Here is a 12,633-nt window from a genome sequence, read left to right on the forward strand (position 1 = left end):
TTGGAAAATGGCAATGCTTTCCAAAGCAGTCTACAGATTGAAAGCAACCCTATCAAAATTCTAACAGCAGTGTATGTGTTTGTGTGTGTGTGTTTTAAAGATTTAATTATTGACTTGAAAGCCAGAGCTACACAGAGAGAGAAGGAGAGGCAGAGAGAGCAAGAGAGAGGTCTTCCATCCGCTGGTTCACTCCCCAACTGGTCGCAACAGCTGGCGCTATGCTGATCCAAAGCTGGGAGCCAGGAGGGTCTCCCATGAGGGTGCAGGGACCCAAAGACTTGGGTCACTTTCTACTGCTTTCTCAGGTCATAGCAGAGAGCTGGATCGGAAGTGGAGCAGTAGGGACTCAAATTGGTGCCCATATAGGATGCTGGCGCCACAGGTAGTGGCTTTACCTACTATGCCATGACGCCAGCCCCAGTAGCATTGTTTTTAGAGATGGAAAAGCTGATTCTCAAATTCACATGGAACTACAATAGAAGTAGACTAGCCACAACACTTTTGAAGAAGAAGAATGAAGTTGGAAGACACACTTCTCAATATCAAAATTTACAACAAAATGATAGTGATCAGAATAGTGACACCAGACCAGTGGACAGAATGAGTGGATCAGAAATAAACCCACAGAGAGATTTTTGACAGGTTATTAAGAATACTAAGTGAGGAAAAACAGTCTGTTTGCCGAATAGCATGAAGACAACTGGATATCAACACACAAAAGAATGCAGACTAAACCTTAGTTTACTTCATACACAAAAATTAAGAAGGAATGGATTAATAGGGATGGTATTTGGCCTGGCAGTGAAGATATCAGTTGAGACACTGGCCTGACCCAAACTCTGCGATCGCTGGCAGCTGGGGTGTGAACCACCAGACATGAGATCTGTTTCTCTCTCAAATAAAATTAAATAAACAAAAAAATTTTAAATCTTTAAATGGATGAGAATTCTAAATGTACTGCTTTTCCAGGTGCATTTACAAGAAGCCAGAACTCAAACTGGCCCTTTGATATGGGATGTGGGTGTTGTGAGCAGTGGCTTAACCCACTTTATCACAACACTGGCCCCTGAAATGGATTCTTCAGTGTGACACTGAAAGCACAAACCAAAAGGAAAAAAATTAGATAAACTGGACTTCATCATAGTTAAAAACTTTTACACCTGTTGAATTACAAAGAATCTGGGGGCCTGCTGTTTTGGCACTGCAGGTTGAGGCACTATCTGCAATGCCAACATCCCAAATGAGCACCAGTTTGAGTCTCAGCTTCTCCATTTCTGATCCAGCTCCCTGCTAAAGTGCCTGGGAAAGCAGTGGAAGACAGCTCAAGTGCTTGGGCCCCTCCACCCATGTGGAAGACCCAGATGGAGTTCCAAGCTCCAGAATTCTGCCTGGCCCAGCCCAGATCCGACTCAGCCCCAGCCATTGTGACCATTTGCAGAGTGAACCAGTGGGTAGTAGATCTGCATGTGTATGTGTACATGTGTCTGTCTGTCTCTCCCTCTAATTCTGCCTTTCAAATGAATAAAATAAATCTTAAGAAAATAACTTGATTGGCCTTGCCCCTGGTTTCTAGGAGGGTGAATCTAAACCTTTGGAATTTCCCAGGTATCTAACAGCAGTGTCTGCTATTCACGAGCTCTTGGAACCACACCTGAGTTTATGCCAACACAGTGACTCACGGTGGTTCTCAAGATAGTTTCAGGAAGGGGCAGCCAAGCACTTAGAGGGTAGGAGCTATGGGTTGTGTGATAAAAGCCTAAGCTCAAAGAAAGGAGATGGGGTGAGACTGGCAACTGGGTCAGTCCCAGGGGCCAACAGTTCAATCCATCATGCTCAGTGGAGCTTCTTGGTGGGTGGACACACAGACTTGGCTGGAGGGTGACCCTACAAATCCTCAAGGGAGGGCTCCACATATAGTGCCTCCCAGGCTTTGCTCCATGTCTCTTCATTTGGTTGTTTCTGATTTGTATCTTTTATTAAAGCCATAATCCCAAGCACACTGATTTCCCAAGGTTTGTGAACTGTTCTAATGAATTATGAAGTCTGAGAGGAGTTCTAATGAATTACGAATTGTCAGGGAGGAGTTGTGGAAACCCTCAGGTTTGCAGCCAGTTGGTCAGAAGGGTGAGCACCCTGGGGACCTGCTCGTAGCTAGTGTCTGAATTGGGAGCAGTGCTGTTGGTGAACAGGACTGAATGACAATACACCAGTTGGGGTTGGTGACAGAATAGTATCAAAGGACAGCAAGGAGAAAGTTCAAAGATACCCCATAGGCATGGGAGTTCAACCCAGCAGTGAAGACACTCATGTCTCATACCACAGTAAATGAGCTCAAGTCTCAGTTTCAGCTCAATTCCCTGATTCCAGCTTCCTGCTAATGCAAACCATGTGAGGCAGCAGTGATGGTTCAAATAACTGAGGCCCTGCCTCCAAGGTGGAAGACCTGGGTTGAGTTCCTGGCTCCCGGTCCTGGCCCTGACTCACTTGTTCACTCCCCAAATGGCTGTGGCTGGGCCAGGGCCAGGACCGGGAGCCAGGAACTCAAATAAATAAATAAATTTTTAAAAAGACAACCCACAGAATGGAAAAAATACTTGCAAGACATAGATCTGATGAAGGTCTAATGTCCAGAATACATATGGAACTTTTAGTGCTTGCCAATAAATAAACAATCCAATTAATAAACGAGTAAAGGACTTGAACAGCTATTTCTCCAAAAATGATATACAAATGGCCAATAAGTACCTAAAAGATGTTCAACATCACTAGTCATCAAGGGAATACAAATAAAAATCACACTGAAGTATCACCTCACACTCACCAGATGGCTACAACAAATTTAGAAAGGAAAACATGATGAGAGGATGTGGAAAATCTGGAATCTTTGGGCAATGATGGAGAATATAAAATGGAGCAGTCTCCGTGGAGTAGTTCCTCCAAAAGCCAAGCCTAGAATCACCTTAGGACCCAGCAAACCCACTCTCAGGTACACACCTCAGAGAACTGTAAACCAGGACTCACACAGACACCTGTGGGTGAGTGTTCATTACAGTACTACTCACAACAGCCCAAAGTTGGAGACAATTCAACTGTGCATCAATAAATGACAGATACACAGCATTAACCCACAGAATTGGTTATTTCTTCAGGGATGAAATCCCAACTCATGCATCATATAGGTCAGCCTTCAGAACACTGCACTAAGTGAAATATGCCAGACACAAAAGGACACATACTGTGTGACTCTACTTACAGTTTCTAGAACAGGCACGTTCACAGAGACAGAAAGTAGAACTGTGACATTCAGGGGCTGAGGAAGGTGGGAACATGAAGTTACCGCTAACGGGTACAGAGTTTCGGTATGGGACAATGAAAAAGTTATGGAAATAGACAGTGGTGGTGGTTTGCACAAGACCGTATATGTAATGCCATTGACTTGTACATTCAAAAATAGCTAAGATGGGGGTAGGCATTGGGCACAATGGTTAAGACATTCCTTTAGGACTCTCACCCATATTGGAGTGATTCAGTTTACATCCAAGTTGTGCTTCCAATTTTAGCTTCTTGTTAATGGGCATCCTGGGAGGTAGCCAGTGATGGCTTAGTTGCTTAGGTGGGTCCTTGGCACCCACATTGGAGACCCAGATGGAGTTCCAGGTTCCTGACTTCTGTCCAGCCGAGCCCCAGCTGCTGTGGGCACTGGGGGAGTGAGCTCTCTGTCTCTCTCTACCTCTCAAGTACAATTTTTTAAAATAATTTATTTGACAGGTAGAGTTACAGACAGTGAGAGAGAGAGACAGAGAGAAAGATCGTCCGTCCGTTGGTTCACCCTCCAAGTGGCTGCAATGGCTGGAGCTATGCTAATCTGAAGCCAGGAGCCAAGTGCTCCCTCCTGGTCTCCCACGTGGGTGCAGGTGCCCAAGCACTTGGCCCATCCTCCAGTGCCTTCCCAGGCCACAGCAGAGAGCTGGATTGGAAGAGGAGCAGCTGGGACTAGAATCGGCGCCCATATGGGATGCCGGTGCCGCAGAGGATTAACCTAGTGCACCACAGCGCCAGCCCCTCAAGTACAATTTTTTAAAAAAAATTTAAAGGTTAAAATGACAACATTTCTGTATTTTATAAATACATATATGTATATATGTTTTTATTTGTTTAGTTGTGGATTTTCTGGGATTCTTTGAATATATTTTACCATAAAAAAGTTAATAAAGAAAAATGTCCTACTTAAGACACATATAGTCATGCACTGCTGAACACTGGGGACACACTCGGAGAGATGGGTTGTTAAGACTGTGTCATGCCAGCTTAACAGGCTAATCCTCCGCCTTGCGGAGGATTCTAGTCCCGTTTGGGGTGCCGGATTCTATCCCGGTTGCCCCTCTTCCAGGCCAGCTCTCTGCTATGGCCCGCGAAGGCAGTGGAGGATGGCCCAAGTCCTTGGGCCCTGCACCCACATGGGAGACCAGGAGAAGCACCTGGCTCCTGGCTTCAGATCAGCGAGATATGCCGGCCGCAGCGGCGACTGGAGGGTGAACCAATGGCAAAAAGGAAGACCTTTCTCTCTGTCTCTCTCTCACTATCCACTCTGCCTGTCAAAAAAAAAAAAAAAAAAGATTGTGTCATCCTGCAAACATCAACAAGTCAAGATGCCTACGACATCACTAGGTGATGCAACCTTACAGTCCCACGGTGGTATATGTGGTCTGTCACCAGCCACATTATCATGCAGTGTGTGACTAAATTACAATATGCAGCCAGGTATTCAGTAATGAAATGAGCAAGCACCGTGTTTATCTGTTTTTGAATAGACACATAAAAACCATGCTATGGGTCACAGAGTGATGTCTGGTACATGTATACAATGCGTAGTGATCAATTCAGAACATTGAGGTTATCCGTCATCTCAAATATTTATCATGTCTTTGTGATGAGAACATTCAAAATCCTGTCTTCCAGCTATTCTGAAATGTATGGTATGATACTTCTGATTATAATCAACCTTCTGTAGAACAGAATCCAGAACTTACTCTTCCTACTATCTGTGGCTTTGTATCAACTAACCAATCCTTCCTGGTCTAACTAACTAACTAACCAACCAACCAACCAACCAACCAATCTTTCCTGGACTCTCTCCAGTCTCCACTAACCACAATTCTGCTTACTACTATGAACTTCACTTTTAAAAATTCCACAAATGACAACATTTTATTCTGTTTTTTTTTTCTTTTTTTTATGGTTGAATGCTATTCTGTCAAGCACATGAGCCACGTTTTCTTCATTCATTCACCAGTCGATGGGCTGCTGTAGTTAACATGTGAGTACAGGCGTCTCCTCCACTGACTGACTTCACGTTCTTAGGGTACATTCCCAGTAGGAAGATTCTGGAAAAGATGTGGAGAAAGGGGAACCCTTGCACATGGCTGGTGGGAATGCAAATTAGTGCAGCCACTGAGGAAAACACTGTGGATGCTTCTCAACAATCTAAAAATAGGGGCTGGCATTGTGGCACAGTGGGTTGAGTCACCGCTTGCAACTCCAGCATCCCATAGCAGAGCACTGGTTCATGTCCCAGCTGCTCCACGTCCAATCCGGCTACTTGCTGATGCACCCGAGAAGGCAGCAGATGGCCCAGATGCTTGGGCCCCTGCACCTATGCAAGAGACTCCAATGGTGTTTCGGGCTCCTGGTTTCCACGTGGACCAGCCACTGTGGCAGCTATTTGGGGGAATGAACCAGCAGATGGAAGATCTCTTTCTCTGTTTCTCTTTCTCTGTTGCTTTGTATTTCAGATAAATATTTTTTTAAGTTAAAATTGGTTTAAAATTTTTACAATAGGACTATCAAACACTGTTTTAAGACTTGAACTTCATTTAAATGATGTCTAAGATGACAGAAAAATATTCAGAGGAAACAAGTAACTTCCAAACCTGAAGTCTCCCTCCAGCACTGATTTTCTGGGAGAGATGCTCATTTGATGCCAGCCCATTCTGAGGTCCTGTCCTCAGCACAGACTCTGAACTGACTCCTGCTGGGCTCCCTCCTTGTTCAGCTTCCTGGAGGCGACAACTGATGTGCATGGGCATCTGGAATCTAGAATTGCCCACATGACATTCCCACCACGGCCCCTGGCCCTGAGCTCTGCTGATGTGGCTGCAGGCAGGACACTCCCGCAGCTGGGGCGTCTATCTATCCAAGGTACACTCACTGTGACTATCGGGCCCAGAAAGAATTAGGACCGAGTAGAAGCAAGGCATGGTGTATTCCCGTAATTCAGCTTCCAGTGCATTATGGGGGCTTCCACGTTAGAGGCGAGGTGGGGCTGAGGCCAGGGAGTGGCTCCCTGCTCCTTGTCTAGGGCTCTTTGCAGCAAACCCAGTCCTTACTATATATGAATGCCAGAAGCAACAAGGGTAGCCTGCCCTCGTGATGAGGCTCTTCCTACAGCTCCATATTCAGAGAAGACACAGGCTGTGGCATCATGGACGTTCACCGTAAAGTATAACATGGGGGCAGGGGAGGGAGCAAGTGTGTCCCATGTCCCGCGCTGGAGTATCTGGGTCTGATGCTTGCCTCTGGCTTCCAGTTCCTGCCTACTGCTGACACAGACCTGGGGACACCATGGTGATGGCTCAAGTCATTTGGATTGTGCCTAGATTAAGTTCTTGGCCCCTGGTTTCAGCCTCAGCCCAGGCAAGCTGTTGTGGGCATTTAAGAAATAAACAGGCAAATGAGGGATCTGCCTGTCTGCCTCTAAGGAAAACAGATACAGAATTTTTTCAAAAGCATAAGTTGGGTAACCTTTATCCAATATGCTTAGGACCAAAAGCATTTTTAGTTTTAGATTTTTAAAAAAACTTTGGAATATCTGCATTTACAAAATGAGATCTCTTCGGGGTGGGACCCAAGAGTAAACACTAAACCCATTTGTGTTTCATATGCACCTTGATACACAGAGCCAGAAGGTAGTTTTAGACATTTTTTTCACGTACCTGCATCTTGTCTGCAACACATCACTTCCGGGTTGCTCATAAAATTTCAGATCTCACAAGGGGCTCCTTTCACTGCCATGGCTGCCAGGCCCTGAGAAGCTCACAGGAGCCAGTCCCTACACTCCATGCCCACTGAGCAGACCTGTACCTGGATTCCATCTGGTCCATTCCTGGTAGATGGAGGCAGAATGAGGGACAGTTGCAGGACAGGGCAGAGAAATGGAGATCGTGAGGGAACTTGACACCGACCCGAAACGCCCTGTTTCGGGAACAGCCAAACACCACTTTTTGTTTTATCCTTTCCAAACCCTGCATCCACCACGTGGCGTCCACAGATTCCATAAACTGAGGGCAGTAGCAGTTCTGAGGCGGGAACAGACTTCGAGGCGGGTCAAGCGGCTCTGCCAAGCCCAGACCAGTCAGCTCTCCTCATGACCTCCAGGCCCTCCCTCTGCCTCCCCAAGCAATGTGGCCAACACTGACCACTGACCACAGCGGTTTGGGGGTCGGGTACCACAACCCACGTCCATCCCTGTGCAGTCCTCAGCTCCCCCAACTACAACATAAATCACCAAGACACAGCCCGACGCAACGGCTTTAATAGCATTTGCAACAAAAACCACAGCTGGATGGAGAAGGGTTTCTTGCATTTTTGTTTTCCCCAGAAACTTAACTCGTTCCTACTTAGGCTTGGGCTTCAACTGTACAGCAACAAATTCTTCTCTAAATAGGAAACATGTGTTCTACCTCAAAAAGACAATCTTGTGTGAAACTAGGTCATTCCATCGATGAGTCCGCAGCCCTTCCCCCATACCCTGGCAGCACCTCCTGAGCACTGCCCACCCCCCAACCTGTCACTCAGGACTGCGGACCCCTTCCTTCTGCCCTGACCATGGCCCTGATACCATGGTCCTGGTGCACAGTACCCACTGTTCCCAGCATCCAACGGGTCACTGAATACTTGAAGCTCACATCTTTGCTGTCCCAGGGAAGACGGCAACCCCCAGGATGACCAGAGAGCCTGATTCTACCCTCAGCTCTGGGCTTGTTCACCCTGATGTCTCCCAATCCATCCCCAGCTTTGAGACAAAGTGTACACAGCTGTCAGAATGGCTGGTAGACACTGGATGTATGGAAAGCAGAAGGACCTCTCAAGCGACATGGTCAACTTTGCAATTAACAGGAAAAGTTCCTACTTTTTACCCCAGAGCTCAGCTCCTATTTTAACTTCAACATAACTGTGGAACACAGAGTGTCTCAGCCCCAAACACCTGTGTAAGGATGGACATGGGGACACCCCCAGATGCCATTAGGGTACAGCCTGCATACTCCTATAGGCTCCCAGAAGAATGCGGGGCAGGGGGAACTCTGGGTATGTCTGCCTTGATAGCACTAGGGGTTTTCTAAACACTGAACACACGAGATCTACTGAACCCCAGCAAATTCTGGGGTCATTGTGGCCAGCATCCTGCAGAATGTGCTGGTCACCGCTAGAAAGCTGGCTTGTACATGACACTAAAAGGATTAAGGCTAAGCCTCTACCCGCAATGCCCGCATTCCATATGGGTACTGGTTTGAGTTCCAGCTGTTCTACTTTCTATCCAGCTCCCTGCTCATGCACCAGAACAGTGGGGGTGGCTCAAGTGTATAGACCCCTGCACCCATGTGGGAGACCTGGAAGGAGGCTCCTGGCTCCTGGCTTCAGTCTGACACAGCCCTGGCCATTGCAGCCATTTGGGGAATCAACCAGCAAATGGAAGACCTCTCTCTCTCTGTAACTCTGCCCTTCAAATAAATACATCTTAAAAAAAAAAAAAAAAAGAGGGGGTAGTACTGTGGTGTAGCAGGTAAAGCTGCCATCTGCAGTGCCAGCATCTCATTCGGGCAACTGGTTCAAGACCCGGCTGCTCCACTTCCGATCCAGCTTTCTGCTATGGCCTGGGAAAGCAGTGGAAGATGGTCCAAGTGCTTGGGTCCCTGCAGTCATGTGGGAGACCCGGAGGAAACTCTGGGCTCCTGGCTTCAGTCTGACCCAGCTCTGGCCATTGCAACCATTTAGGGAGTGAAATAGCAGATGAAAGATTCTCTGTGTGTGTGTCTCCTCTCCCCCGCCCACCTGTAACTGTGCCTTTGAAATAAATAAATCTTAAAAAAAAAAAAAAAAAAAGGACTAAGAGAGATCCAGAGGAAAAAGTGACAAAAGTGGCACACTTAAAATACTCCATGGCAAAGATGAACACTTTTTTTCCCAAAAAGGAAAGCCCTGAGTTCAAAGGAGTTTATGCCTCTTTGGACACAAGAAAGAAGAGCAGATCTTAAAAAGCAGGATCCACAGATGGGCAAACAGATGGTCTTGCCCATCCCTGAGGGACAGACAGTGCCACCCATGAGACTCCAGATCTGGGGCTGCTCACAGATGCGGTCTCCAAAGAGGGAACAACTCTGCTCTTTCAACAAATCAATTCCAAGGGAAAAAGAAAAGTGAGGGAAGCTGTGTGTTATAGGGCACTTTCCTGGGGCTGGCATGGGCGACAGGCCCTAGTGGAGCAGAAAGACCAGTGTGCGCTGTAATAGGAGCACTGGCTTGGAGATTCAAGATACAAAAGAGTCCTCATCTTTGAAAGATAGACACTGAAATATTTATGGATGAAATGATAGAATGACTAGGCATTGCTTCAAAAACTATTTTAAAAAGAAAATAAAACCCATTATAGTATCCAGCAATAGCAGAAGAAGACAGATAGAAAGCATTTACAATAAACATTCAAATTTCAACTTCCTAGGCAAAAATGGTAAGCCTCCTTCAGAACCCAGTGATGAGGAGCTGGGAGATCTGAGTGACCCAGTGCACCCTGGAATGTACAGTGCATGCACAGCACATGTACACATATAACACACAGAGCACACATGTACCCATGCACAGTACACACCCAGGATGCACATACATAGCGTATGTGCTATGTATACATCAAACACAAACACACAACACACATGAACACAGAGTCTGTACACGTCACATGCTGTACACAAACAGGACACGTACATGTACCGAACATGGAACACATTCCATGTGCATACACACATATAGTACACACATGCACACACACAACGGGCAGCAGTAGCTACCAGGTAACTGCGTGTGCCTGTGAGTCTCCACATGCCACGCGGTCCAGACTCAGAATGCATACTATTCCTCCCATCCTTCCTGTGGCTCAGGGGGCATGGCAAACGGGTGGACATGAAAAGAGGCCAGTGCAAGTGAACGGAGATGAGTCACGGCAGGGGAGGATGAGAACCTGCTGCGGTGCTGGTGCAGCAGAACACAGTACCTCACTCAGCTCCTCGGCCTCCTCCTCAGAAAGGAACGGCGCACTCCTCTGCAGCTCCAGCGGCGCACCTTCCTGGCCCCCTACAGCTGGCTCATGGCGGCCAGCACAGCCCAGCAGGCCAGCAGCTGCAATGAGAAGCTGAGGTCAGCAGTCACATCTTTTGGAAGGTACAAACCACACACAAGCATTTGGGGCCTCACCCAGAGTGCTATCAAAGACTGCCTCAGCTCTGTGCCCAGGCAGGGTGTTTCCTTATGCTTGTTGCAGATCCTCCCATTCCTGAGCCTCTGCTGAGCTAAATGGGTGGAGGGGTGCCCACCATCCAACCTCACCCCTGGGTCCCTCTCTCACCCTTCATTATTTATTTATTTATTTATTTATTTTTTAGAGGCAGAGTGGATAGAGAGAGAGAGAGAGACAGAGAAAAAGGTCTTCCTTTGCCGTTGGTTCACCCTCCAATGGCCGCCGCGGCCGGCGCGCTGCAGCCAGCGTACCGCGCTGATCCGATGGCAGGAGCCAGGTGCTTCTCCTGGTCTCCCATGCGGGTGCAGGGCCCAAGCACTTGGGCCATCCTCCACTGCAATCCCTGGCCACAGCAGAGAGCTGGCCTGGAAGAGGGGCAACCGGGACAGAATCCGGCGCCCCGACCGGGACTAGAACTTGGTGTCCCGGCGCCGCTAGGCGGAGGATTAGCCTGTTGAGCCATGGCGCCGGCTCTCACCCTTCAGTGACTGGAACTCGCCAGACTGTGAACATCCAGGGCTAATTCTGTAATTACCTCTTAGATGAAAGACTCTCTATTCAATATTGGTCATTTTTATTCACTAATGTACAGAAAACACTGCAGAATCAGAGTATGACATCAAGACTCACTGAAACCTGGTGAGATGTTAAAAACATAAAAACACAGTGCCAGGAGACCGTGGCAATACCTGAGCTACGCCAGAGTGCCGTGGCTCCAGAGGGCACAGAAATGGCAAACGTCTGAGCTGAGCAGAGAAATGCACACGCGTCGGCTGGGGTAGGCTGAGTCAGAGGCTCACTGTGGCCAGGCGTTTGGGGGTCACGGGGCACTGCCCCTGAACACCTGCAGGAAGGGTGATCTCACCCGAGACAGGGAGCGGATGGCCATAAAGGTCTGTGTGGCTGCCACCTGCAGAGGGCCACCTGTCTTTTATTTACAGAGTAGTTCCAACTGCACCCCTGGCATAGCCTGTTTTTAATTCTTCCCCATATGCAGGCCACCTCAGACCCATAGCAGCAGCCAAGTCCAGAAGGCAGGAAGTGTTGGGCTGACAAGGCAGCGCTGGTCCAGTCCCAGCCCCAGCTCCTCCAGTAGCACTCTCCTTAGCACCATGAGAGGCAGGCAGGTGATGCCACACATGCTGAAGAGAACACAGCAGCCCAAGGGCTGCTCAGACAGAACAGGGAAGGGAGGCACAGGTGTGTGTGGGAACTCTTGCTAGGCCTAAAGATAGCAGTCCCCCAAAGCCTTTAAGATGGGCACCCCTTCCTCCAAAGGAAAGACACAGCTGCTGCCAGCACACACACAAACATCCCCCCACAGCCCTGTAATCTCTTAGAACCATCATCACCAGTGCCCTTCCCTGAGGGTGCCTGGCTGAGCAGAGGACTATCCTTGTTGGGCTGGGACAGGGACAGGGACCAGAGCAACAGCAGAACCCACCCTCTGGAAGGAGGGCTCCTTGGCTCTGCACCCACCCTGGCAAGCGCATTCTCCACAAAGTGCCATGACCTCTGTACACCTTGGTGTCTGAGCTGAATCACACAAAACACCACCCTTGCTGCTTTTTATTCCATTCTGTGTGTGCTGTAGGTACCTCCTCAGAAGTGCCACAAGGGCGCGCAGACTGCCGCCTGTGAGAACTTCCCCAGGTGTGTGACTGGGTGCTGCTGGGTCCCGCAGGATGTCACTTCCCTTCCTGAAAAGCACTTTTCTGCCCTGGTTGGCAGCAGGATACAAGATGGAACGGGAAGCACAAAGAAAGCCTCGCACTAGTTGTCACCAGTCCAAAGGACAGGGTGATGATGGGCTGGGACTAAGGTATGATCGCCACTCCTGCAACAGGAAGAGGGTTCTTAAAGGCTGCAGGGTAAGGCCAGAGCACCTCCCCCAGCTGGCACTCCCAATGAATGCCTGGTGCGAGGGTCTGTCGGCAGCAGCAGTCTCACAGCATGGCTTTCCACGAGCCTTGTGCCTTCTTAGGGTCCTTCTCTGCACCTGCGGACTGCAAACTCACACATCCTGCAGGCTGACTTGCTGGCTCTGGCCTGGGGTGGCTTCTGTCAGC

General features: G+C 48.5%; 1 protein-coding gene across 2 annotated transcripts in view; it reads right to left on the reverse strand.

Annotated features, from left to right (window-relative positions):
* Window positions 1-12,633, reverse strand: part of SNAP47 (synaptosome associated protein 47) — an 86,907-nt gene that overhangs the window by 45,199 nt on the left and 29,075 nt on the right. For both annotated transcript variants that reach the window (XM_062189372.1, XM_062189373.1), the window contains exon 4: window positions 10,322-10,446. In XM_062189372.1, the coding sequence (XP_062045356.1) occupies window positions 10,322-10,446 (125 nt within the window). The remainder of the gene's footprint in view (window positions 1-10,321; window positions 10,447-12,633) is intronic.

The sequence above is a fragment of the Lepus europaeus genome, chromosome 4 (genome assembly GCF_033115175.1).
Source record: "Lepus europaeus isolate LE1 chromosome 4, mLepTim1.pri, whole genome shotgun sequence".
In the NCBI taxonomy this organism is placed as follows: domain Eukaryota; kingdom Metazoa; phylum Chordata; class Mammalia; order Lagomorpha; family Leporidae; genus Lepus; species Lepus europaeus.